Source organism: Orbicella faveolata, unplaced genomic scaffold, assembly GCF_042242905.1.
Source record: "Orbicella faveolata isolate gen_17 unplaced genomic scaffold, um_ofav_v1 contig_26, whole genome shotgun sequence".
In the NCBI taxonomy this organism is placed as follows: Eukaryota; Metazoa; Cnidaria; class Anthozoa; order Scleractinia; family Merulinidae; genus Orbicella; species Orbicella faveolata.
The window spans coordinates 15,345,309-15,371,174 of NW_028301554.1; the positions used below are offsets into that span (position 1 = coordinate 15,345,309).

General features: G+C 37.3%; 2 protein-coding genes and 2 long non-coding RNA genes across 5 annotated transcripts; 2 read left to right on the top strand and 2 right to left on the bottom strand.

Annotated features, from left to right (window-relative positions):
• Positions 1-18: 18 nt before the first annotated feature.
• LOC110050110 (endophilin-A3-like) lies at positions 19-10,232 on the top strand. 2 transcript variants are annotated; one of them, XM_020755990.2, is made up of 10 exons: positions 28-195; positions 298-366; positions 2,792-2,864; positions 3,689-3,832; positions 4,330-4,463; positions 4,818-4,884; positions 5,244-5,338; positions 5,836-5,939; positions 7,021-7,229; positions 7,963-10,232. In XM_020755990.2, the coding sequence occupies exons 1-10, from the start codon at positions 151-153 to the stop codon at positions 8,094-8,096; spliced, it is 1,074 nt and encodes a 357-aa protein (XP_020611649.2). In that variant the 5' UTR covers positions 28-150; the 3' UTR covers positions 8,097-10,232. The 2 variants fall into 2 exon arrangements, with proteins under 2 accessions (XP_089151852.1, XP_020611649.2); XM_089295726.1 differs by having other exon boundaries at positions 19-195; positions 7,021-8,006.
• A 1,864-nt stretch (positions 10,233-12,096) lies between these two features.
• LOC149108273 (NADH dehydrogenase [ubiquinone] iron-sulfur protein 4, mitochondrial-like) lies at positions 12,097-14,532 on the bottom strand. The gene is made up of 4 exons (XM_089295728.1): positions 14,356-14,532; positions 14,098-14,273; positions 12,948-13,021; positions 12,097-12,358 (listed from the first exon to the last, which is right to left on the bottom strand). Exons 1-4 carry the CDS (start codon positions 14,509-14,511, stop codon positions 12,255-12,257), a joined length of 510 nt encoding a protein of 169 aa, XP_089151854.1. The 5' UTR covers positions 14,512-14,532; the 3' UTR covers positions 12,097-12,254.
• Positions 14,533-15,901: 1,369 nt separating this feature from the next.
• On the bottom strand, positions 15,902-19,643 carry LOC149108274 (uncharacterized). Its single transcript, XR_016209253.1, has 2 exons — positions 19,191-19,643; positions 15,902-17,083 (listed from the first exon to the last, which is right to left on the bottom strand). It is a non-coding gene; the product is annotated as an uncharacterized LOC149108274 (long non-coding RNA).
• Positions 19,644-19,941: 298 nt separating this feature from the next.
• LOC149108275 (uncharacterized) lies at positions 19,942-23,347 on the top strand. The gene is made up of 2 exons (XR_016209254.1): positions 19,942-20,089; positions 22,653-23,347. It is a non-coding gene; the product is annotated as an uncharacterized LOC149108275 (long non-coding RNA).
• Positions 23,348-25,866: the final 2,519 nt, after the last annotated feature.

Genomic DNA, 25,866 nt, shown 5'->3' on the forward strand with positions numbered 1-25,866 from the left:
CCAGTGCTTGAGACGAAGGAAGTGAGAGCAGACGTGACCTCACAACTGCCTGATTGAAGGTTTATTTCGGTCAATTTACGTGTGTTTTTCCCGTTTGAATAACGTTGTGTGTCTACGATCAAGAAGTAGAAAGATCACAAGAAAGCCATCATGTCTTTGGCGGGATTTAAGAAGCAAATAAACAAGGCGAATCAGGTAGGGTTTTCGCAAGCAGGATCTCACTTTGACAGCATGGAGAAGACACGTTCTTATTCTCGACTGGGCTTGTAACTTTGATTTCCGTTTTGTGTCAAACAGTTTATGAGTGAGAAGATCGGCGGTGCCAAAGGATCGAGACTAGACGAAGACTTTATGGAATTAGAGCGAGTAAGTTCTTAGTTTAATGTAACTCCACAAAAGGCTGGCTTGGTGTTTTGATACCGCCATTTCATTGACTGCTCAACAAATGTAAACCTTAATGACTAAGCTTTTACTAACAGTTGATGATTCTGAATGATTAAAAGCTTACCTTGATACTGTTGGCCACCCTTACCTAGTGTGATAAATCATAATGGAAAGCACTTTCTTAGTTTCTCCCAGGATATAGATATTTTGTTTTGTCCTTCTCCGTTGTCCAAACTATACGAACATAAAAATGTCAAGCACCGCCTGATACCTTACACCGCTAACGTCATTGTGCCGATTATTTGCCATGTGCAGCATTATATTTGGGAAAATTTTCCCTTTGCACGAGATTCCCAACATCGTTAAATAATTTACGAATGTTTTGCCCAGCAAGAGTCAAACTTCGGTTTCCTTGTGTTTTATGTATAATGACTTCGAAAAATATTCATTGTTTTGATGCACCGCACTGTGTCGAATTCACGTAATAGTGTCATAATAGTAATCCCTGCTTGGCTTATTGTTCTTGACAATGTTCGCCAAAGAATTAATTTTCATTTGCGCAGGTCTTCTGTTTCTTGGTGTTGAAGCATATATCGTATGTTTAACGCCTGCGGCAAAGTTCTAGTCGCTACATCAGAAGGGTTTTTCGCTTTCTTGATCGATGGCTAATATTGGAAACGCGGATTTCCTGATCAACTTTGTCTTTAGTCTTAAATTGATCTTTGATAAGCTTCTAATGTTGAGGAATAATATCGAACTGGAATTTGGGTCATTATTTTGATACCATTGTATTTGATCCATACTGCAAGTATTTTACATACTTGTTTATTTTGAAAAAAATTACGTGACCGAGCAGCTGAACATAGGCCAGTGCCGGGGGTGGAAGGGGGAAGGAAGAGCAGGAGTTTGAAATAATTATAATAGTTTACCTCCATAATTTTCTTGTAATACATTATTATGCATTTAAGGTGATGCTAATGTTCTCACAAAGACTTTGTACATCTGACCCCAGTCATTCGAAGGCTGGATAACGTTATCCACCGGATAAATCGCTATCCAGTGGATAAGTCTTAACAAAGCAACCCAAGCTACATGTATCTGCTGGATTGTGATTTACCTGGTGGATAACATTGTCTGCCTTTCAAACAACCTGGGCTGGACTAGTCTTGCTCTCACAAAATATGCCTGCATTCTAGGTGTATTTTGAATAAACCTATAAAAGCTTTAAAAAGCTAAACGGTTTAACAGTTTTTTTTGGCAAGTTGTTTGTCGAAGCCTGTGTAATTAGGCAATAAAAGGAAATTAAGGTTAGTGTAGACCTTCAAGGGTCTATTTTGTCCAAAATTATTTTTTACACCAAATTAAAGACTTCTACCTTATCTGAATTTTCCAAAAAAAAAAATTATTTTAAAAAAATTATTTAAAATTATTTTCCCATATTCTAGTAAAACAAACAGGCCGATGAATTACACGTTTAGTTTTTTTTAAAAATGTGTAAATATCCACACGTGACTCGGCTTGCCAAGTAGGCCTGTCTAAGGCTATCCTGCTATCATTCCTCCTTTTTTTCCCGTTTCCTTCTTTACCATTTATCTGCTGATTCAGTTTATAAACTGCTGAATGTTTCACCGCAGACTTCGCTACCTCCAATATAAGATATAAAGGTATAAAGATATACCGTAAATGTAAACATTGCACATTCATTCCCAGGAAGCATTACTGTAGCCCGCTGGGGAGTTTAAAGCTGCATTTCATTTGGTTGGTGGCATGGCCACATTGACAACCACTTCAGTGAGGTGTGAAAACTGTGAATTTCTTCAAGGCCGAAAACTCAAGGTTTATTTTTGCATGAATTACCTCTACTCAAATGAATTAATAGGGTATTTAGATTCATCAGATTTTAACAAAACTTGGTCAAAATCTCAGCGCACCAAAGTTTGTGAGGCTTTTGCGAAAATCGAAATATTTTTCCTGATGTCCCACTGAGTAACAGCAGTCAGAAAATTTCCTATTGTGTAACTTTAAAAGGATTTTCTAAGCAACTCCTGATTGATAATGTCCAGTCATTTTGGATGTCCGCAGTAACGCAAAGGCTGGTAATTCAGTTGAGCAAGTACGGTCATTTTTATGTTTAAAGGCTTGCGTGTGCCTATCAAAGCAAAAATAGCAAAATATATTCTTATTTTGGATTCTACAGTTTATTAGCTTTACAATGATATATAGTTTACCGTGGTTTTCTTTAAATCAGCATGTAAAGAAAGCATTTTCCAGAAGGCACCCCTGAAGGTCTACAGTAACCTTAGACACATGGGAGGCCAAATATTTGTACATGTAGTACACAATACCATGTTGGAGTTAAGTATGCTGGTACATATTAATTCTATATTACATATTACACTCTTAAAAGAAAACTGATGTTACTGCAAATCTTGTGGAACATGTTAGTGGCAAAACAAAGGAATACCTTCAGCCTAACCCAGGTAGAGTATTTACTGATGATACATTTTTTGTAACTTGTTATTTTATTGTTACTAACAATTTATGTATCAATAGCATCAAGAGTAACTGCTTCTGGCTGGGTCTAGTTTTTCCCACGCATGGAGGGTAAAATTGTAAAAAGCACTCTCTGGTAAAATATGATTTCAGGGATTTCAACAACCCTACTGCTGTCATCAGTAGATAAGGATGTGCAAAAAAGTGAAAAATTTAGAAATTGTATTATAATTACACTGTATTATATAGATAAAGCTTGAAATCAGAAACCTCATGATTTGTTTGAAATTCATATTGAATTAAACAAAACATGTTTCGGATGAGACTTCATCTATTGTCAGTTTACAATAATACCTTACAAAATGAGCAATGTTAATAGTGTGTGGTAATTATCATAGAGTTGGAAAAATTTGTATAAATTTGAAAAATTTAAAATGCATAATAATTATTGTAAAACAATGACATTGTAAAAAAAGAACTGGAGAAAATTGTGTCAGAAAAGTTAACGTTCGTTAGAAGAATGCCATTTAATATTGTTCCCTAAGCTGGCACAAATTGTTGTTAGTAGCTTTGATCATTTTTGCTGTGTTCCTTACCTCAAACTTGTGTTTTCTAGTGCACAAAGAGTACCGGTACTTATTTTCTAGGTGCCAATTGAAAGGATCAAGACATGTCCACTGGACAAAGGAATATCTTGAGTAATATTATTTCATAATCTAAAATATATATAATAAGTAAAAAGTAGTATCCAGAGAAGTGCGTATGAAATAGTATCACAATACTTAATGATGTTATTGTTTTTGGATTAAAGCTGCCAGGGCCAAGCTAACAATGCAGTCCACTGTCCACAAAGTACGTGGTGAGGCTAAAGTGTCAAGGTACCCTCAACCAGAAGGACAGCTGGGAGAGACTATGCAGAAAGGAGGCCATGATCTTGGAGATGAGTCGCTTTTTGGTAAGTTCACAAGAACAAAACAATTTTCAAGTTTTTAGAGCACAGATCTATAGTGTGTGCTGCATGACAGCCACCATAAGACTTAATACAGCTGTAATATTATTTTTTGGATTACATCAGGGTGTAATTAAGGAAAACAAATTTTTGGGTTTGCCCTTCAGGCAAGCTCTTACTATATGTACAGGATGTACATAAATTATGTACTAGCTCAAAAATCATTCTTACTGGCCCCAAAAAGTTTGCCTCTTGCAGTAATTAAATCTCAAAAACTTTTTTCAAAACATTTCGCACATCCATCGGGCAAGCGACAGACAGATCAAAATCCTCTAGGCCAAGCTATTGGATAGAACTTTCATTGCGCACTGTACATGCATAATGTGCATAAATTTTGTAACATGAAGCTTACAGCCTCTTTCCCATTTGTACACCATAAAGACAATGCAGAACTTTTGCTTACTACATGTACAACTATGTGTATTGATTTCATAATCCTTCAGGCCAAGCACTCAAGGACACTGGTGAGGCATTTTCAAATCTTGCTGAAATTAAAGAAGCACTTGACAGCAATGTCAAACAGAATTTCCTGGACCCTCTTGATCAGCTCAGGAACAGGGATATCAAAGAAATCATGGTACAATAACATTTAAATATCTGAAGTCATGTTGCATTCACCAGTCAATGGATTACATGATTGTGGAATTGATTTTGTTCCTTGTTCTTTGTCGTACATGTACAGTGTACTAAGAACAAAATGTATTTTGTTTTATGAATGAACAGTCATGTCGCTACAAAAAAAAAGTCATGTACATTGAGCATTCACATTGTTGTATTTTATAGTGCAGATGTATGGGAAAGAAAACTGACCTTTTACTATTAATAATTTTTGTAGCTGGGTGCTTTAAACAAATCATTCAGATCAGATTCAATATTGAAATAATGGTAACTCAAGTTTTTTTAATTTATTTTTATTTTTATTTCTTGTTAGCATCACAGAAAAAAACTGCAGGGAAGACGGCTTGACTTTGACTGCAAGAAGAGAAAGGGACACAAAGGTACAGTGAAAATTTACTTGTCATAAATGTTTATACAGTGTATCATACTGACTGTGCACATGTAAAACATGAAAAAGACAGCTCTAATGATTGATGTTTTACTAATACTGAAATAAAAACTGACTTAAAACAACTGGACTTGGTAATTGCATGGCATGTGTCTAACATCCTTATTGTATTGTCATTTTTTAAGTGTAATATCCACTGTTTTCAGTAGAAAGTTTGCACCTTGTTTCGCATGGCATTAGTGTGAGAGTTGAATCAACTGTCAAGCTACAGTTGTGCTGCAGTCAAACATAATACAATTGATAAAGCAATGTTTCAGGAACCACATCTTACCAGTTCATTTTAATTTTTAGTCCCAGAAGAGGAAATCAGAGCTGCAGAGGAGAAATTTGAAGAATCCAAAGAGATCTGTTACAATAGCATGTTAAACCTTATTGAGACTGCAGATGTAAGCTTACAGCTTTTTCCATTAAAATACATAATAATTATGATTAGTGTATTATAATTTTGATCACCTGGCAAATTGTCCTAACCTGGAATGTATCTGTGTCTGATGCATGAATGTACTTTTAGTGATGTACATTGTACATTGTATGCATCTGTATCTCTTGCTATTACTGTCTTATTATTCTCTTTGGAATATCTCATATACATGTATACCTGTATGTGTACATTGTTCAGTTTGCATATGCTGGTCATTTCCTTGCATTTGCATTCTCAATCTGTTCTTAGTCTCCACTTTAAACTTAGAAATTCTAAGCTTAGTTACTAACAGTATTACATCAATAATTATTATTGTATAGTGTATTATGCTTCATTAGGCTTTAATTATTCCTTTTTTTACTTCATGTACTGTACATTCATGATACTCAAATCAATGAATTATTTGAAAAATTGGACGGTGTTAAACTCTATAAAATGTGGAATGCACTGTTTGGTCAACAGGTGGAACAAGTTAGCCAGCTTGCAGCTCTTGCAGAAGCAATTTTTGACTACCACAAACACTGCTGTGATGTCATGGAGAGTCTTGTTTCCACTTTAAATGACAAGTAAGTGAACTTCTAGGGCAATTACACAAGACTTAGTTGGTGCAAATATTTGGCTTGTTCCAATATAAGCCAGTTTTCAAACTATGATTAGTCAGCACAAGAGTTGTTTATCTGAATCCCATGCAAAAAATTGACTCGATTTGTGAAATCTAAGGGTGCGTTCCTTTGGGGGTGATCTGGATCAGGATCAGTGATCCATGATCACTCAGATCATAGTTTATCAAAGGAACTGATGAATCCATGACCAGAGAGGATTCATTGGTTTCTTTGATGCACCATGATCCGAGTAATCTTGGATCACTGATCCTGATCCAAATCACCTGAAAGGAACATGCCCTAAAATTAATGTCTTCAACTTCAACAGATTGTCAAATTGGACAGCTAAGTGTAGCATGCAAAACTAGCCTTTGCAAATTTTGTAATGCACAACTTGGCTTGAAGAGAAAAAAGCAAAAACAAAAGCCATTGCTTGAAATAAAAGAGGTTTCAAACAATGGACCTGTGTCATGTAACTAATAAAATGGAAGTGACATCAGTAGCATGCTAGTATTAAACTACTATACATATTTTGACAGTTTCTAAATTAATTTAGAAAACAGTACTAAGAAAATACTTGTGCTGATTGGTTAAAAATCATGTTTCTATAACTCAATGGAAACACAGAACTAACACGAGCTGTCGATGTAATGATGGCACAAGTAAAGAGAATTTACATTTTGATAATCAAAGTTAAAAAGTTGTTTTCCTCTTTTTTTTGCCGTGGTGTTTTCTAAAAGAAAAAGAAAACATGTTCTTTGTGTTTCTACCGAGTTACATGTATAGAAAAACTCATGAAAGTTTGGGAGAACTCGAAAAAGCTGTGGAAACACTCGCCTGCGGCTCATGTTCCCACAGCATTTCTTGTTCTCACAAACTTCCACTCATGTTTCTATAACTCAATAGAAACACAGTACATGTTTTCTATTTCTTAAACATCAGTTAATTTATAATCAGGTGCAAATGTTGCCTATAAAGTATCATTCAGTGCATGTACATGTACAAGTTACAATAGGGTGGAAAGTCAGTTATATTTATTCAACAGGGTCTCAGAAGCCTCTAGTCGTCCACGAACTGAGCGTCGATCTGTAAAGAACCATCATGATGAGAATGATAGTGATGAAGAAGAATCCAGGTCTTCATACAGCTTTTCTCCTACACCTGAACCTGTCCCATCAGCACCACCACAAGAATCCAATGAGTCAGACTCCTATTACTCAGGGCCCTTTAAAGCAATGTATGACTTTGAGTCAGGTAAAGCAAGTAGGAAGGAAAAAATACATGTACCATTTAAGTACAGGGCTTTCATTAACATTTTCAGCGGGAGGGCAACTGGTTTTCACATGCAGCAAAACTTTTCAAACTGGACTTCTTTGTTAGAAAAGCATCCCTTTAGATGGTCAAACCAGGCGGGCAAACCATCCTCGCAGCCGTCAGTTTGCTTGGTGTCCAGCCTTAAATAAGACCCCTGAGTATATTATGCTGAGTATAGTATAGTATAGTATACTGTGAGCACTGTTTTTGCTGATCTCTCTCCACTATGCACGCAGTCGTTGCAGTATGCAGCTTTCATCTAGTGTTTAGAAATTCAAGCTTGAAACGTAACATGAGTACCTGGCCCTCAGTTTAACCATGTACAACAGAATCAGTGATCTGAACCAACAAGATTGATTTACACTGCAGACATTGTACAGTGAATTTAGATGGAATTAAAGTCAAATAAGACTCCTCTCCTGCCTGTGGTGGTAGTGGGCAAGTGAAACCTTTAGCTATTATCGACTTGAAGCAAAAGATAAAATTAATTTAACCAATGTCATGACTCAGTCTGTTAAGCTAACTTTGATTGTTGGCCCTTTGCGGTGGTTGTGTGTGTGTGAGGAAACATGGTAACAGAAAATAGATGAACAAATTAGCCATTGTTTTAAACCTTCCATGTACCTGTCTGAGTCCTACTAACATCTGGGTGTCTGATCTTGCTTCTTTCCAGAAAATGATCAAGAACTTGATTTCAGTGAAGGAGATGTAATTCAAGTGGAGGAGAAAATAGATGAAAACTGGCTCACTGGCACTTGCAATGGCAAAACTGGAATGTTCCCTTCTAATTATGTAGAAAAAATGTAATTTGAATGAAAAAAATGATAATTAGGTTTTCAGTGGCAGTGGGTTATGAATGTGGAAGTTTTAAAATGCAACAGAGCAGAGATGTAGCTAAGAGCTGGTTAATAGCATACATGTAGCTCACCAGCTGAAACATGGCACATAACCAGCTGATCTAGCTGCTGCTCAGGGCATTCTTAACTACATCTCTGCTGACAGACTTTTGTTATATTCCATTTGTTATATTCCATTGTCTGAGGATAATTATTGAAACAGGAATTAATTATGCATAACTGTACAGCCGCATAAGACAAATATGGCACCTTCACGTGGAATAATGTGTTCAATTAGATTATAATATAAAACCCTTTTAAAAATGCTTATGTTAACCTATACAGTGACTGTGCCAGCATGTGAAAGCTTATTAATACTAGATGTAAAGCTTTATCAAAGCACATATTAACAAACTTACCAATGATCAGACTTGTTTCCATGGTGACAGAAGAGAGCATTAAATGATAGCCTTGTACATTCATTTTAGTTTGAATTGCTGTAAAAAAGTTCAGAATCTGGACCTTTTTTCTAATAATTGGTTGTACGACCTAATTAGACGACATACATGTTACACGACAGTATATGCTGATTAGTTTTCAAAAAAAGGAAAAGGATGTATGCTCTTTGTGTTGAAACAGTTTTAATTAAACACACGAGCTGCATCATGAAATAAATGCAAGCAACCAACATCTTCACACGATAATTGAGAGTGACTTTCCTTCTAGAACAAGCATTTAGACCACTTAAAACTGTTGTCTAGTAAATGTAAAATGAGCCTGAACTATAACAAAAGCACTATGCTATAATTAACACTTAATGACTGGTCCTGAGGGGAACAGTGAATTTTGTTTCCCGAGAGTCTCAATGTTTCCGGAAATGAAGACGAGGGAAACATTGAGATTGGAGGGGAACATTGAGGTTGAGGGAAACAAAATTCACTGTTCCCCAAGGGACCAGTCATTAAGTGAGTTGTTATATAGCACAACAAATGGGTCAAACCGGTGGAAAACAAATAATCACTTTATTGACAAATGACGTGCAACAGCGGTCAACATTTCGCAGGTAACTGTTTCCCGTTTGAAGTCATAGTTTTTGCAATGTTGCCCGCTCGTGGCATTTGGCAGGAAACAGTTTCATTGTTAGATGTCATGTGACCATGAACTAGCCAATGAATGGGCGTGATGTAGCAGGAAAAACACCAGCTATATAACAAACTATGCTATAAACTACACAAGGCAAAAAATTAATAAGAAACAAACAGATTAAAGATTTGGCATCATCAATTTCATCTCCCCTGCTGCCATGAAGAAAAATATGTCTGAGCTCAGGTTAAGCATAATTATAATTATTAGTAACCGTTAGTTCTAAGTGATAATTTTGACATGTAACTTGGTTTAATTATTAGCAGATGTTTTAAATTGTTTTGGGTATTATTTTAATCAACAGGTGGCATTTATACCAATATTAATAATACTTGTCTTATTATAGTATGTACTGTAAGTTTGGTTCACAACTTATGTTCTTAAGTTGAATATTACATGTGATATTTTGCAATAGAACAATTCACTTCCAAGCTTAAGCTGCTGAACATTCATGTATTGGTTAGAGAATAACATTACATCAGCTCACATCCATTCAAAATAAATTCAAGGTTAAATTTTCAGCAAAAGTCTGGATATTTAGAGTGTCAGCCAGACCAGTCAGTCTGGAATCAAGTATGATATCAGGTATTTTGATACCTGATATCATAAAAGGTCCCCATATCTATCTACTGCCTTGTAACATCCGTTCTTTTCTCCCAGAAAGTTGCTTTACTTGTGGTTAACATAATCATGTGTAGTGTTTGTAACATGCAGGACAATGACACTATTCCTTTCCCCTAAAGATATGGCATATAATTTCTCTTTTGAAAAAAAGAGCTAAAAAGCAAAACTCCTCAAGACTGAATTTTACAGTGGACAAGAGTTGGCAAAAGTATGGATGTCACAATTGGCAGCTATTAGTAGTAGTAAATTTTATTTTGTCTATGATTGAATTTTATTTGAGCTTGAAATGATTATGCAAAACAAAACACAATTTACAACAAATAAACAAATAAGGAAATTATTTTGATTGGTTTAATGAATGTTCAACACACACACAGGTTTTGGTTGTGCCAGTGAATCTAGCAACAGAGTGAGAGTTGTACATGTAAGAGCGCTTCTGACGTAGTGAAGATTGAAAATCAGAGTCAGAGTCATACTCTCAATGGAGTCCAAGTTGGAAGAATCAGAATTTTCTAATTTTCTGATTCTGTTCTCAACTCTGTCCCTTATGATCCAGTGATAACTACAATGTAGATTGTTGGAGCCGGAAGAACCAATCACAAGGTCCAAAATTGAGCATAGTTATTGGTTTATTCCTTGGCTTCTGCTTTCAACCCCAACAATGTAGTTTTCAGTGGTCCGACTATGTTGGGTTAATTTTCATTAGATTGTATCATCACTCTGTGCAAGTTCTGATTACAACTCGGACTACAACTTGGTCCCTAGTGAAAAACCAACCTGGAAGACAACCAAAATGATGTTCTCCTGATGTGGAGATTTCACTGATTTTGCTGCCATGAAATCGTTCTCTGCTGGTTATTGGTCTGATGGTAAATATCCTTGTGAACTTTTGACATAAATTGAGAAATTAGAAAATTTATACAGGTAATTTATGAACTTCTCAATTCCATACTAAAACTGGGTTGTTCGAAAGCTGGTTAATGCTAACCCAGCATTAAAAGTTAGAGTAGGTTGGTGTTTTTTTTTGTTGGAGGTGGCTGATTTTGGGATATTGTCTACAGAATTAGAAGAATAGCCCAGACAAGGAGCCAAGCCCTAGGAACATAGCTTCTTGACTTCCTTAAAAGAGATCCATACATGAGACTTGAAGTGGTACTATGACGAAAATCACATCTTTCCTATCTAAGCCATTTTAAAACATAAACAAGTAGCCTGCAGGAGAAGAAAAATGCTGTTTACTATTTTCAAATATCTCTTTCCGTTCCAGAGATATTCAAGTTTTTAAAATATGCAAATTAGCCAAGTGATGACGACATACACTCAACCAAATATTGATCAAATATTATGAAGAAAGATATCTCGGCCAATTTGTATCAGAAGTGTTTGATTCTTAGCAGTAAGATTCCACTAAATATGCTACACAATACGGGCTGAACAGTTTTGTTACCATGGCAACATACTGGGTTCCAGACCCCAATATTAAAGGCTTTTCTGGCCACCTTTGGTGTTCCATTTTGATATTTGCTAATGGTGCCTCGTATGCATGATTCAGCAAGCATATAAATATGTTAGCTCAAGTTCGTGACCTCATTTAATGTTTTTCAAGCTGAAAATGACAAACATATTGAAATCAAGTGGGTGGGGACTGGAAAAGAGTCAGTTGCCATGAGAACAGAATTTTGCATGTTAGTAGGTGTGTTGCCTGTAGAACTATCAGCCTACCAAGTTTCAATGGTCTGTGCTGCAAATTGACTGAGATAGCTCTATTCATAGACTTGATATAATATTGGGTTGAGTGTATGACGTCATTAGTCATCTCATTTGCATATTTCACAAATTTTTCAAACTTTTAAAAATATCTCTGGAACTAATGCAGATATTTGCAAACGGTAAACAGCATTTTTATTTTTTCATGGAATTGTATGTGATACACCTAAAAAATCAATGGGTTAAAAATTTGATCACAGTACCACCTTAAACTTGGAAAGGTGAAACTTATCTATCAATCATTTCAATCCAAGGACTCAGTAGAAAAGGGCCATTAGCAATTCTTGGTCAAAAGACAACAAAATTTGTGAAGAACACTCCAAATTTTGCATACAAGTTTGCTTAGGTGTGTTAACCATTGTCCTCTATTTTTATACACTGACTTTTGCTTTGTTTTCCAGATATAATGAATGAATTAATATTAATGAATCTTCTAATCACTTGTCTCAAAAAGTTTATTTACAACACTGGCATTCAACTCTGTTACAGATCACTGTTTCATGACAGATTTCATTTTAGATGTTTTTACAACAAAAGAAATATTTTTCCCTTTACTCACACTTTACTGTTTTAAAAGAATCTTTTTAACAAGTCATTACTTAGTTGATACTCTTGTCTTCTTGTTCCAAGAGAAGTTTGCTCCATACGATTTTGCTTTCATCTTGACTTCATGTTTTTCATCAATTTCATAATTCCAACCTGGGAATTGAATAACAGTTTGAAAAAAACAGAGTTCAGCTAAAACAGGCTATGGGTAATAGTCTTATTATTTGTTCATTTTCAGTGCAACCTAAAAGCCATAAAAAATTAAAATCTTTAAGCCCAGAATGACCAGCCAATCAACAAAAATGCATTATATACAATGCCGCTTTATCAGAAACCAATTGTTTATAGCAACTGATGATTGTTTAGTTAACTGATATCTGTTATAAATACCTGGCAGTCTATTATTTATCATACATAACGACATTGACAGCAATGGAAGCAGGAAATTCACTGCTCATTCACAGATATCTCTCTTCCCTGTTTAATAGCCTCTTTGCCAAGTCTACAACAGCAGTAGTAGACTACAATATATGTAACATCAGTGTCAAATGTTTAAGCATACAAGTCAACTGCAGGTAATAATGCTTTTGACTCCAAGAGAACAAGTAAGTGGTCCAGTCTAACATGCTCCATCAATACATATTTGACAGCTTTCCTTATTGTATCTCTATGGGCTACAGTGTATAGGGCAAGTTTTCTATCAAGGGATACATTAAAATACAAGAAACAATTATGTAATTACCATGTTTCTCTGCGTAGCTAACAGCAGCCTCTTTTGAGGGGAAGGTGAGACACAAGTTAGACAAGGGGTCAGCACTGTAATGAAAACAGAATCATACTACATTACCACAAAACCTCCATTAAGCCTAGAGGCAGCTTTTCCATTTCAAGCACATTTGAAGGGAGGGCTGCTAACTTTTTAAAACTCGTATTGCAACAAAGTAAATTATATTACCCGGTATATGCTTACATACAAGATCAGCAATATTTTCATATCAAAAGAGGTTGTTGCTTGGGTGACTACTGATCGTAAATCATTACATCAATAATAACAAAAAAATTGGCAATGGTTTGAACATTTTGCAACATATAATTTACCATATAAAATTGTACTGCTAAAAGTACACAGCAAACAGAGAAAGTTGTGTCTGATAGCCCCATGCAAGTGGACTTTGTGGCCAGGCTGGTGGGTTCTTTGCTTGCCCAACAGGCAAATGAAGTTTTTCAGGGCAAAATTTGAGAAAATAATCAAATAATTTCTTGTTTAAATTTAATATGTAATTAACAATTAATAGTGCTGGTGGTAATTTAAAGAAAAAGGACTGTCAGCCTAGTATATCCTAGTTATAGTTTGCAGGGCAAGCTGGAAACTGACTTTTTTTAGCACCCTGCATATTTAAGCAATAGACCACAAGTTTTTATGGTTTAAAGGCTGATTAACCATGCGGGATGTTGGATGAACATGAGAAGAATTCGTAAATCACTCGCCTGTGGCTCGTGATTTACAAATTCTTCAAGTGCTCTTCCAACATCCCAAGTGGTTTATCATGCCTCTAAACCATAAAGACTTGTGGTCTATTGCTTTTATATAATAATTCAGAAGACATGCAAAATTTACATGAGTTTACTGGCACAATAAACCATAGCTAATTGACCAATCAGAGTACACGCATTCACTTGATTATTATATAAAACCTTACATTTCATGTACAACGACATGTCTTGAAATCTCCAACAGCACAAGCAGTTTTATTAACTATTAGCTATAATAATTATCATCACATTTGATGGTTCTGTGGTCATCTGTAATGCATGCGATTAAAAAACGTATAGTATATCTGCTTTGCCCTCAGATTAACTCGTTGTAAAATTGCTTGCAGTTTAAAACTTACTTCGAAGCCCATCCCATCAATGGATTTTCCCAGCGCTCCACCGTATCAAACTCAATGTGCCAATTCCTTGTGTTAAACGAACCAGACTGCATTGCTGTTCTTGCAGGAACGAAGATCCTAGCTTTCCGTTCTTTGACAAGCCAGTCGGGTACACCAGTTGTCGTGTCAATTACCTCCTAAAGGATTTTGGATAAAAACAGTTCGAGTCAATCGTCATACGTTTGCATCGCAACCATGGTTTTTAATTAAATTCTTCACCTTTCCGTCTTCATCGATCACTTCCAGAGCTTTCTCCTGTTTCTCTACAACCGTTGGTGTTGTTGAAGTCGAATAAAACCGCCCAAGTTGTACTGCTGGGCGCAAAAGACGAGAAAAATTCGCCCGATGAACAAGATTGATCATGGAGGTCGCCATCTTGAATTCGACTGATTGGCGGAAGACTGGGGCTGGTTTCAAAAAAAGACAAGGGCACCGGAAGTTTTTCCTTTCTCTTCTTTCAAATATGAACGGATAGAGGCGAAGAAATGGTCCTCGCTATTAACCTCCACGTTTAAATCAAAATCAAAGTCACCCACCGTTCAGTAACAAAAATCACGATCAATCAAAATCACTGATTGCTACGACAGCACATCTACTATGTAATCTACTGCGTTAAACTTTCAATCTATGCTAAGAGCTATGCATTGGCCAGACGTGCCCAGAAAGGAATCCGCCAGCATTTAATTGACAGGGGACGTAAGGAAAGACGCATTTAAACCTGTCTTAATTGTTACATTCTGTGGCTTCTTGTAGTTTCCAGGATGGTATTTTCTATTATTTCTTGTATGTCGCGGTAGAAAGCTCACCAAATCTCAGTTGTTTTCAGCCATTTTTTGCCGACGGAACTTTCGCCTGTCGCCGACAAAAAACTTCAGAAGCTAAGCGACACTTAATGCACCTCATTTCTATATCAGGTCAAACGCAAGGCAGAATGGCCGAAAAGAGAGATTCGTGCCAGCTCTTCCTAGACGTTCCCTCCCTCTGTTTTTCCTCGGGGGATGGGTAGCGCTACGAGTAGGCTAAGATTCGGAGAACTGATCAAAATTTAATAAATGTAATAAATAGTTAATAAATAATAAATTTAATAAACAGTTATTTTCTCTTCCATTCTTACACGCTGTGGGGTTTTGAGCTAGTTAGCAAGCAATTTTTGCAATGGAATCAAAATGGATAGATCGTTGCATACTGCGAGGAATATTTATATGTAGTTCTGTTTTCCTTCCTCTCACACATTGCTTTTCTTTCTCACGGTCCCTTTCTTCCTTTTATGACCCCTGCCATCTTAGCCCTCAAATGAGTGTAATGATTGCAGTTTCAGACCAACAGCTTGACTCGTACGACATAATGAGATTCGTCCTTTGTTGATAAAACAAACCTCGTTTCATGTTATGTCATTGAAAAGTACCACAGTCATCACTTGAACCAATCTTACAAGTGGTAGACTATTTGCAAAATGTAAGACTTCTGCGAGTTAACGTTTGAGTATCAATGCTTGGCTGGGTGTGAGGAATGCTTTTTTCCCTAGGGCAGTCTTCCTCGTCAGTAGACTTTCTCGCTTGCAAATTTCCTTTCAGTGAGTCCAAGCCAGGAAACAACAGCTGCTTGTCTATAAAGTCTAAAGTTCTTATTTAACCCTCTGGGTAATGTGCACACACATTCGTGAACTCGAAGGAAAAGGGCAAGGTGAAAAATGTGTACATGTGGCTATTGCTTTCCATGCAGAATTCATCAGATACTGTTTGAAGTAATTTGCAGCCGGTATGAATATGGTTGTGTGTATTTGTTTATTTATCAAAAATGATGGTGTATATACATTTTAGCATTACGAATGTGGAGTTTGTTTTTATAGGAAGAAAAACATAAATATGACCATTCCATTTTTCTAAGATAGAACTGGACAACCTTCATCTAGTTGAAGAGCGTTAACCATCTTACGGCCTATAATGTCTAAGAAAATGTTTTTCCCAAGGCAGAGCCTTTCCTCATTTGGAACTAACCGAGTTGCGCCGGTTTATTATCTTAGGACACTATCCCAATGTTAATTAAACTGGTTTACCTTTTTGAATTCTATTCTTGTCTTCTCTTCACCTCCAGCTTGATGTCTCAGAACATTTAAGAAAACGTTAGGGATATTTTAGTGAATGTAGCCGTAACGAACCCATGCGCTAGCAACCATTTGATGAGTGGACTCGAACTAACATTGTGAAAATATTAGCCCAACCTTACTTTGTACATATCACGCATTCCACTAAGCTAGAAATTCCTATATCTCAGGATTGTTTATGTGATCTTGATTAATTATGACCATTCGCACTGTTTAAACCTTTTTACATTTTTACTACAAAATCACTGAACCTAGAGCATGCCATCTTATTCGTCTTTTAAACAATCATTTCTGTATAAAATATTATTGTTTATTTTTATAACTTGGTACCGAGTCCAACTAGTCCAGCGACTTCAGACTCATTATTCAGCGGTTATTCACATAGAAAAACGCTGTGGAACAGTCTGGCGCCCAGATTCTTAACTTTTCTTCGCCGCTTCCTGACCGAGGAGATTAAAGACCCTGGGCACAACACTACTATATAAACATGTCCACTTTCACGCCATTTCCTATTTTTATGTACACGATAGACGGAAAATAACAGTCTTCTGTGCAAATTTTCCAGTCTATGGGCCCTCAATATTCAACGAACCAGAAGGAAAATACTTTGTAAAGTGATGGCAGTTGACAGCAAAATCCAGTTGGCAGTCAGAGTTGAGCTCGCATTTCCGTCTTTATCGTCAATATTTAGTGACGTTTCAAAATCGGTGTCCAAGACTGGCGCCAAAGCCACTAAGGCCGCGGTAATGTTATGGCGAGCATGCGTCGTACGGACCAGTAATCCCAAAAAGAACCACAGCAATACCAGCACTGTATGTCTTTGCATGATCTTCTTTTTGATAGCTGCAAAACAAAAGGAAGCATAAATCTTAAAAGCATCTTTGCAGTGCAAATGAAAGTTTGTTCAGTGTAATAGTATGCATCAGTCCCTAGTTTATGATTCGGAGTTTCTTCGCCGCCCGTTTAGCTTTTTATGGAAATTATCCACTTTGGAACATGTGATGTCTCTGCTGAAGTGTACCTTTTATTGCTGCATGTATCAAAATCTCAAAACTTGATTGTCAGTGAGTTAAAAATGGGAAAAATATATCTGCAGTGTAACATAAAATGCTCTGAGAAATGGCCCGCGAAAACAAACAAACAAACAAACAAACAAACCCGCCAAGCCATGTAGAAGGATGTACAAGTAGAAGTGTTAACATGTACACAAAAATATTAAGTTATAAAATGAACTGTTAACATGTGATCCGCTGGCGAAAATTTTAAGAGATGCGGAATTCATATCTGTGTCCATTTAACTCGAACTGCATTCAAATCTCAAGGGTTACCTTGTTTTGTTTTTGTCTTAGTTATGCTCGAGAGAGGACATTTCGCTGTATACGGGGCGGAGAAAGCTGCTCCCTTACAGAAACTTGCTTCGTCAACAAGCCAGTAAAACAAGGAGTAAAACGTGCGTGTTTGTGGCCGAACTGAGATTCAAACAGGACTCTGTAAGCCTAAGAGTATAAAGTAGAATAACTGACTATCGAGTTGGAACCTAAAGACGTATTTATCTTCGGCCCCATCAGAATTGATAAATTTTCGATCTTATTTACTGTAATATCTTCAATTTTACTCCTTAGATATATATATATATATATATATTTTTATTTTGCATTGCCCTGGAGAACCATATGGAAAGGTCGGGGATGCTCTTCGTCTCGCTTAGGGGTGTAAATCAAAGATTCTGGTCTCACTTGGAGTCTTCAGAACAAAACACTACTATATTTAGTCGTCAAAGTCTCTTTCAGTGCGCACTTGAAGAAATTATAATTAATAAATGCTGTCATTTTCGTTTTAAGTGGTGGTATCTGGTCGAATAAAGCTCGAGCCACGCCCAGGTTGAAGTCATTTTCGGGGTTTAATTCAAATTTTCCGTCGAGCATCCCCGACCGTTTCATATAGGAGTACCTCCGGGGTGCAATGCTCCTCTCCCCCCGATAATGTGGAAAGCACGTCGACACTGTTTGGGAACTTTCAAGTTGAAACAAGCATATGTACCGCGGGTACCCGTAGCAGGTTTCAAGGACAACATTCGTAAATGGGATCGAATTTACCAAGGGATCAAACGATATAGGGCGCAGCTCCTAAATCACTTGTTTCAGTGAAACTTGACAACAGCTTCCTTAAACTGATAAGGCATCACAGCTCTCTGCTATAAAAGCATCGTAAACTGGGTCAAGTTTACGTTTAGCTCGAAGTCACCGACAGTGTTTTCAAAAAGCACTTTGAAAGATTCTTCACTTGAGTGAATTTCATCAATACGATCACCAGATTAAGTTGCTTTGTAGAAATTATACAACACTTGAAACGAAGACTGATTTCAAAATATATTTACGCTTTCGATTACTTATTTTTGAATTCCGCGCGAGTAGGTTGGAACCATTTATTTGCTATTCCATAGCCATCAGAACCGTAAACTTTGTAGTAATTTTCTGTAGGATCGTGTAGGCTTTTTTCTTTCACCGAAATCCGCCTAGATGCAAACTTAAAACAACAGAAATCTCTCATTGAAAAATTGAAGATTGGTGAGTTGTTAGAATCATTTGAGAGAATCTCTGAATTCACTTAATAAATGGTTTTTTAGAGTTAAAACCACTTTTTTCTTTAGAGGTGGTCAGCCACTATACTGTTATATTAATGGTGTCCTTAAATTACTGCTCTCAACTGAACTTAAAACAGAGAATATTCATCATATTCTCTTGAAATTAATTAACTCGTCACGAGCCCGAGTAGAAACCTTTTAAAACAGGGAGGACTTGGCGAGGAAGTTCCTACTAATATTAGCGGGTCGTTTTCTACGTTTTTTAGTCAAGTCAGTAACTTATGTTATACCTGAAGGATTCTGTGACTGAGGTTCTTGTATCACAACCCGTCTTGACGAAAAGGAAAACACATAACATTTACTCACCTGAGACGGTGATTCGGTTATTTTTCACTTTCCGTGACCGTCTAAGTTTTCTGTATTCTGCCTCGGCCAGAGCGCGCTCTTTTCAGTAGTGGCTTTTAACGTTAAGCCTTCAAATCGAGCAATAAGCTTTAAATCCTGGCCTGGAATACGCGCCACGTAAAACAAACAGTAATATCAATTGCTTTGAATTTGCCATAAGCCTCAAGAGCCTCCAACGAGCCGGTAAATTGACAAATTTACGGCCGCTTGACAAAACCAGGACTCCCGATATGAAGCCATTCAAGTGGATTATTGTGTGAGCTTGACAAGAGCCAATCACAGCGCCCAGACACTTGTCAACACTGAGCAGCTCTTGAAGCGTGCTGCCATGACCTCATCACAGTCGGGCGCCATGTTTTCGTTATGAGGTAACTTGCATAGCTAATGCTCTGCCGTGCCTGGGAGATGAGCTAACGATGGATACTATCAAAGGAAGCTCCTTACAAGTTTTGAAACACTCTCCAAACGATAAGTCAGAAGTCAGGATTACAGCGGCAGTCGAGGACCATGTGTCTCCCGAGAGAAGCCAAGGATTGTACTCCGGTCCTGTCCTGCGTCAAGATGGCTAGTAAGGGGGAATTTTCAACGTCTTTTCAGTCTTACAAGTTCGCGAGCATTCGCGGTCTCACCTGGCGCCGGTAGCAGACATCTTTTTCTAAAATGGATGGAGGTTCTCCCGAAGTCTTAATTAAGTTTTTTCGTCGCTGAAAAAAAAAAAAAAAAACACAGAAGAACAGAAATCAGACAAAAAACGGAGCCACACCTGCCTTCTTGAGCTTACATTTGAGTGTTCAGTTTGAATTTCAGGTCTTCCAGTTGAGGTAACTGGTGCACTTGGCATGTAATAAGGGGCTCTACAGGTACGCTACTCGTTAAAAATGATCGCATAATTTTAAAAACTATTTTGAGGAGTTTTTATTTATTACTTCATTATATTTGTCAAAAACTGGATTTACCTAAGTAGTGGTTTATAAAGTATTACTGTAAGATAGTGTTAGAATTCTGTTGCATCAGGTTTCTTTTTAAGCTTCCATGCGGCGACAAGGCCAGCTTCATTCATAAAAAAAAAAAAAACTTTTTTGACCTGCCGCAAAAATATCCGACGCTCTCAAATGTTGCTGAAGTCCATTTAAAGAACATAACATATGTTTGCTTGTTTTCTCATCTGCTCTGATCCGTTAAAGCGTTTGATATCATATCAAATTAAAGCTACCTAACGAACCATGACTTATGAGCAAACGATAACACTGGATAGAGAACAAACACGTTACAGCATGTATGACTATTTTTCTTTGTGTTTCCTTAATTCGCTAAAATAGACAACGAGAAATAATGTAACTCATATCGTTGATTCTTTTTCCAAGCGAAAGGTGTATTATGAAGTCAAATTTGAGATTATTAATTTTGTAAGCAATATTCAAATAAGGTTAGTGCCTCTCACCAAAGTTCCTAACTTCGCTCGGGCGTGTCGAGGTTAAGTGGAATGCAGAGGTCGGGAGGTCCTTTTTATTTAAAGTCTGATGTCAAAGCACTCAAATAATCTAAAATCTGACAATAATAAAATCCACTCACCATGCAATTATCTCATAAATTTGTCGACAGCAACATTCTTGATTATCAGTTTGAGAGATGTAGTAGTTCTACAATTTTAGCAGAAAACCGGCGCAAAGCTATACCTTTTAGCGAGCGGGGATCCTAGTTGTCTTCAAGAAAATCTGAAATTTTGCTTTGCCACTAGTATAACGTTAATATAAAAGATCTGTTGTAAGTGGCGATTACTGAGCTCGGACGACAGTGTCAGAAGCTATCAAAGAGTCGAAAAGGGTGACTACTAAACGGTCTTAGTTCTATTATGTCTATTATGTGTTTGTTTTCAATCTATTCGTAAAGTTTTATGTGATTTCATGACTACTAATTTAAGTAATTTGCGAAATTTTGTCATCCGTAAAAAACCATAAGACATGCACAAAGAGGAATTGAAAGTTATTATGGCTAAGCTGATTACATGCCTTGTTGAAAGACAAAGTATATGAATTATGTCTGTCGACCATTAGGGAGGGAGTTTTGGCATCAGCAGTGTTCGCTACAGCCGTCGTACACTAACATTGGACAGACACGTACTGAAGTCCTCTTTTCAGGACAGTCGCTAAAGTGAACCTTTGGACTTGCTGTAAAAGTATACGATTAACCCTTTGAATACCAAACTTTCGCCAAAAAATACCGTTTTTAACCGTTTAGTCAGGTTTTTTAGCTGTCATGACGCTAAATAAGCCTAAGTTGTGCTAAAAAAAGCTTTTTTTGATAAAAGGAGAGCTTTTTCGAGGATTAGGTACAAAATTGAGCAAAACTTCAATTACGGGCATGCGCATAAGCCAAAATTTGGACTTGGATTTGGACCATTAACCGTTCTCAATTTCGTTTGTTGGCCCTTTCCTTTCTGTTTTTCTCTGCCCTTTTACACTGGCTACCTTTTGCATTGTATGTTCTTTCTGGCTGCAGTGAAAAGTTGGATGTTAATTACGGGCGAAGCCTAGAAATGGACCTTGATCAATCATAGGCGTTGTGGACCATTTTACCACCGTTTTTGCACCAAAACTGATAACCTTGCTTTTCGATTTGCGACGTCGGAATGTCGTCGATATCTAAACCTGACCATTGTGCGGAAAGGGCTAGCCTAGCACTACTATCTGCTTATCAAGAATATCTGATGACATTTAAATTGATGACGTCACAAGTGGTACAAAGAGCACGACCATTAATTAAACATATATGCGTAGTTGGTATTCAAAGGGTTAACGACTGTGTGATTAACATTAATAGACATAAGGAACGGGTCGCGAGGGATCTATGAATGATCCGAATAATGTGTGTAACAACCATACACGGCGCTGTTGGTTGCACGTATTTATAAAAATGTTTAAAGGCCAAGTGTAACATTGATTTAGAACCCATGCGTAAAATGACGTATTATTTTAGTCTGTTAAGATTTTAAATACATGCATACGTATCCTACAGTTTATAGTTCTATTTTGGAAAACTCAATTCTAGACATCTCTTTTGTTCTTACTATATATGTAGGCTACCGTTAAACACGTTGGTGTTTCCTTCAGAATTCTCATACGAGAGCCTATTCTGATGCGCCCCAACTAACTGGTAGAGACTACCTCTTAAAATGCAAAAGCAGGAATGTTTACCGATGAATAACGATAATTTTACGATATTTACGATAGGAAAGGAATTTTCTGTCACCTTTGCGGTATCCCTTGCTAGCATTATTTATTAACGCTAGGAAGGGATGCCGGGAAGGAGATGGACCGGACGTCATCTGATTACCAGTCTCCGCTCATTCCGCACTAAAGCATGGTTGGTATCCTGAGTAGCTGATAAATGGAAGGGAAACGACCTACCTTTATTAATTTGTAGGTCACGTGGTGGCCGGGGTCTCAACTGACCAGTTGGTTGCTTACAAAGCCTAGGACTACCGAGAAAAAATCCAAACTGTGACATGCTGGAGGATTTAATCAAGGACCTTCAAAGATAAAATCCGAAGTCCTATGCCACTCGGCCAGGCTGTCTCTTCCAATTCATTGTTACTTGTAATCTTTTACTGATAAGATAACTATACAAATATGGTGCTTCAGTTCTTTCTCGACGTAACCTTTTAATTGGCGCCCTTGTATTCTGATTTTCTTTCGAAATCAGCGAGTAGCTAGGGGGCGAGAGTTTTTAAGACTTGCATGTATGGGGCATTTATCATGATAAAATAAGCTTTCATTAATCTCTTATTTTCATTAAATTCTTATGAAGTGCTTCTTATGAAGTGAAGTTTTCAACGGACATTCCGACCCCTTCAGATGTGATCTCCCCTTCCCCCTGCACGGGCCAGAAAGAAGAATACCAGATGAAAGAATTTGATTGATATACAACTACAACTACTGGATCGCAAGTCACGTGTGCATTGTCACGTGCATTGGACCAATAAGTGAACAGAAACGGAGCATGTCATATTCAAGGTCACTGACAGTCAAACTGACTATTTCTGAGTAGATTATTGAAATGGAAATAAAAACAGAAAAAAAAACTCCTACATTAGTCAATAAAGAACTACCTCCAGATGCTATACTGTTCATTTTAATTGTGCAAAACATCCGAGATTAAAAGTAGACAAAAATACTCCCTGAAATAAAGCTGTTTTGTTCAGTCTCTTGCCTCGCGTCTCCCTCACAACGTCTTTCGACGTTTGCGTCGAAGACAGCTCAAAGCAATGGCCTTTAAATGATCGCGCTCAATTCGAAACTTTCAGTATATACGTAACAAACGAGCAGCTCGGTAAAAAAACTGGGTTTCCGCGAGTTTTGTTTGATTTTCTACGAGATTCTAAATGAGATTCCGTTTAAGCAGGGTTGCTAAGGAATTATGTAGGAGAGAGATCAGTCAAAGGCTTTCCTCTGATTTGTTTGCTGCTCAGTTACTGTACTTCGGGGATCAAAGTTAAAGTTCTCCTGCTTACAGCCCTTGGTCATCACGTTAATCGCAAGGCTGGCCTTACTTCTGCTGGTACGTTTCCCAAGCATAAGGCGGCTATATCTACTTCATCCTGGATGTGATGCAAGGCCATCGTTAGATAACAGTCTTGGGTGCATTTCACGCTAAAAGTCTCACCCAAAAATGCAACAGAATAAACTGGCCAGGGTTCAAACATCCCCAGCCCCAGCGCACTGACTATTACAGGGTTGCAACAATCAGGAAATGGTCAGGGAGAAAAATAATTCTTCAAGGTCAGGGAATTTTTCTTTGAGTCAGGGGAAATTGACATTTTGAAGAAAAGTCGGGAAATTGAAATAATTTAATACGGTTGATTTAATACCATTGAAGGCTGGAAGAAACTTTTGCGATATTTTTTACTCAATGAAGAAGGAAAATTTGTTAACGTTGAAAACAGTATCAGTCTTAATGAACGAGTGGAAAGGACGACTATAAGTTGAGGCCAGCAGCCGCTACTATATCTGACATTCTGTATTTATACGGTCAGGGAAATTGTATTTTTATCAGGGAAAAGTCAGGAAAAAGTCAGGGAAAAGTTTGGGAATTTTGAAAAGAGATGTCTGTGGCAACCATGCATTAGGCGTCCCTCTTTGGTAGGTCGCTGAATTGTCTCCATACTTTGATTTGATTGCAGAATATTTTTCCTTTCACGGGTATTTCAAGCATCTGTAACAGTTGTCAAGACACTATTGCTAGTTTTATCATTTACAAGAAACATTGTCTATCGTCTCGTCCTACCTACACTGAACACAGGCTAAATAGGTCACCGTCCACACTACGCCAGAGACATTTGAGAACGGCGTTTTCACTATGAAAAGGCAGCACACTAATCGGGGAAAATTTGAAAACGCAACAATCAGCGGCCATTTTGGATTTGTGTTTGAGCAAAACTCGTTCAGCGAAATCACATGATTATTGTGACGTCATCGTTTTCGAAAAGCTTCGTTTTCAAAATGTTTTCCGGCCACTTTAAAACGCAAAGTGGGCGTTTTCAAATTCCTGCAGTTTGAAGAGCATTTTCGAAAAGCTCCGTTTTCGTGACGGATCAGCGTGGACGGTAGGCCTAACTGTGCACGTGACTTATACATCTCTTGCTTTGTTGTCACATTCCTGACGTACAGTTTGACAATTGGAGATAACAAACCTTTCTTAACTTTTATGTGGAACAGCCTGGGACGTGACAGCCAGAGAATCTTGAATATATTACCACGCACAAGGGTACCATCGCAGTCGAAAACAGGACGGCCAGGAGTGTTTTTAAATCTTATCAACAGAAAAAAAAAAAAAAAAAAAAAAAAAAAACAGCCCACAGTGCCGGAAAGTTGTACGGGTTTTCTGTAGAGGTTTTATTTTGATCACTCAGGTTCTTTCACTAAAGCGTTAGGTTGTATCAGCCTCTGATCGGAAAATAGCTGCAGTTTTTCGCTATTTGTGCGTCAGCTAACATAAATGCATTTAGCGGGGCACTTTCAAAGTAACAAGCATTTTGTGATCTACGGTGTTTAAAGGTCTGAGGCTGGTTTGACGTATAAGGGGAACATCTTCCGTTGGATTTCATGCTTATTGGTCCTGCTTTTGAAAAAAAAATGAAGATTTAAAAAGTGTGCTGATAGATTACACCTAAATACTTCCACGAAAAAATATATATAAAACAAAATAGAGTGCCAAGAAACCATTCAACTCCGTACAAATCTTTCCTGCCAAAAATCGGCCGTTATAAGCCTAAATCATTCGCAAATATGTAGTTTGGGCCTGCTTAATTTTACGTCAATTTACGTTATTTTCTGACTAGATGTGACATCATAACCAACAACAAGAAAAACATCGCTTCTTCTTGAGCAAGCTAAAGGCTGTTTTCTAACGCGGAAAATTATTTTGACGTCTCTTTCAGATAATTTTAAAGGGAATTGTACAATCGAACCCTCCTTCCCTCTTGCTCAGTCACGGGGCATGAATTAAGAAGTTCGATTCGAGTGAAAAAAGGTCTTCAGGACGTCACTAAAATACAAAATATGCTCTTTCATTTTCAAAGCAGATACCAGGCAACATCAGATCCTCTGTCATTCTTGAACATTGTAATCTTCCCGGTATT

Coding starts and splice junctions, on each gene's coding strand:
- LOC110050110 (XM_089295726.1), top strand. CDS start 151: ATGTCTTTGGCGGGATTTAAGAAGCAAATAAACAAGGCGAATCAG. Junction 3,833..4,329: donor TGGAGATGAGTCGCTTTTTG/GTAAGTTCACAA, acceptor ATAATCCTTCAG/GCCAAGCACTCAAGGACACT. Junction 5,940..7,020: donor GTTTCCACTTTAAATGACAA/GTAAGTGAACTT, acceptor TTTATTCAACAG/GGTCTCAGAAGCCTCTAGTC.
- LOC149108273 (XM_089295728.1), bottom strand. CDS start 14,511: ATGGCGACCTCCATGATCAATCTTGTTCATCGGGCGAATTTTTCTCGT. Junction 14,274..14,355: donor TGATCGATGAAGACGGAAAG/GTGAAGAATTTA, acceptor AAAATCCTTTAG/GAGGTAATTGACACGACAAC. Junction 13,022..14,097: donor TTGATGGGATGGGCTTCGAA/GTAAGTTTTAAA, acceptor TTTTCATTACAG/TGCTGACCCCTTGTCTAACT.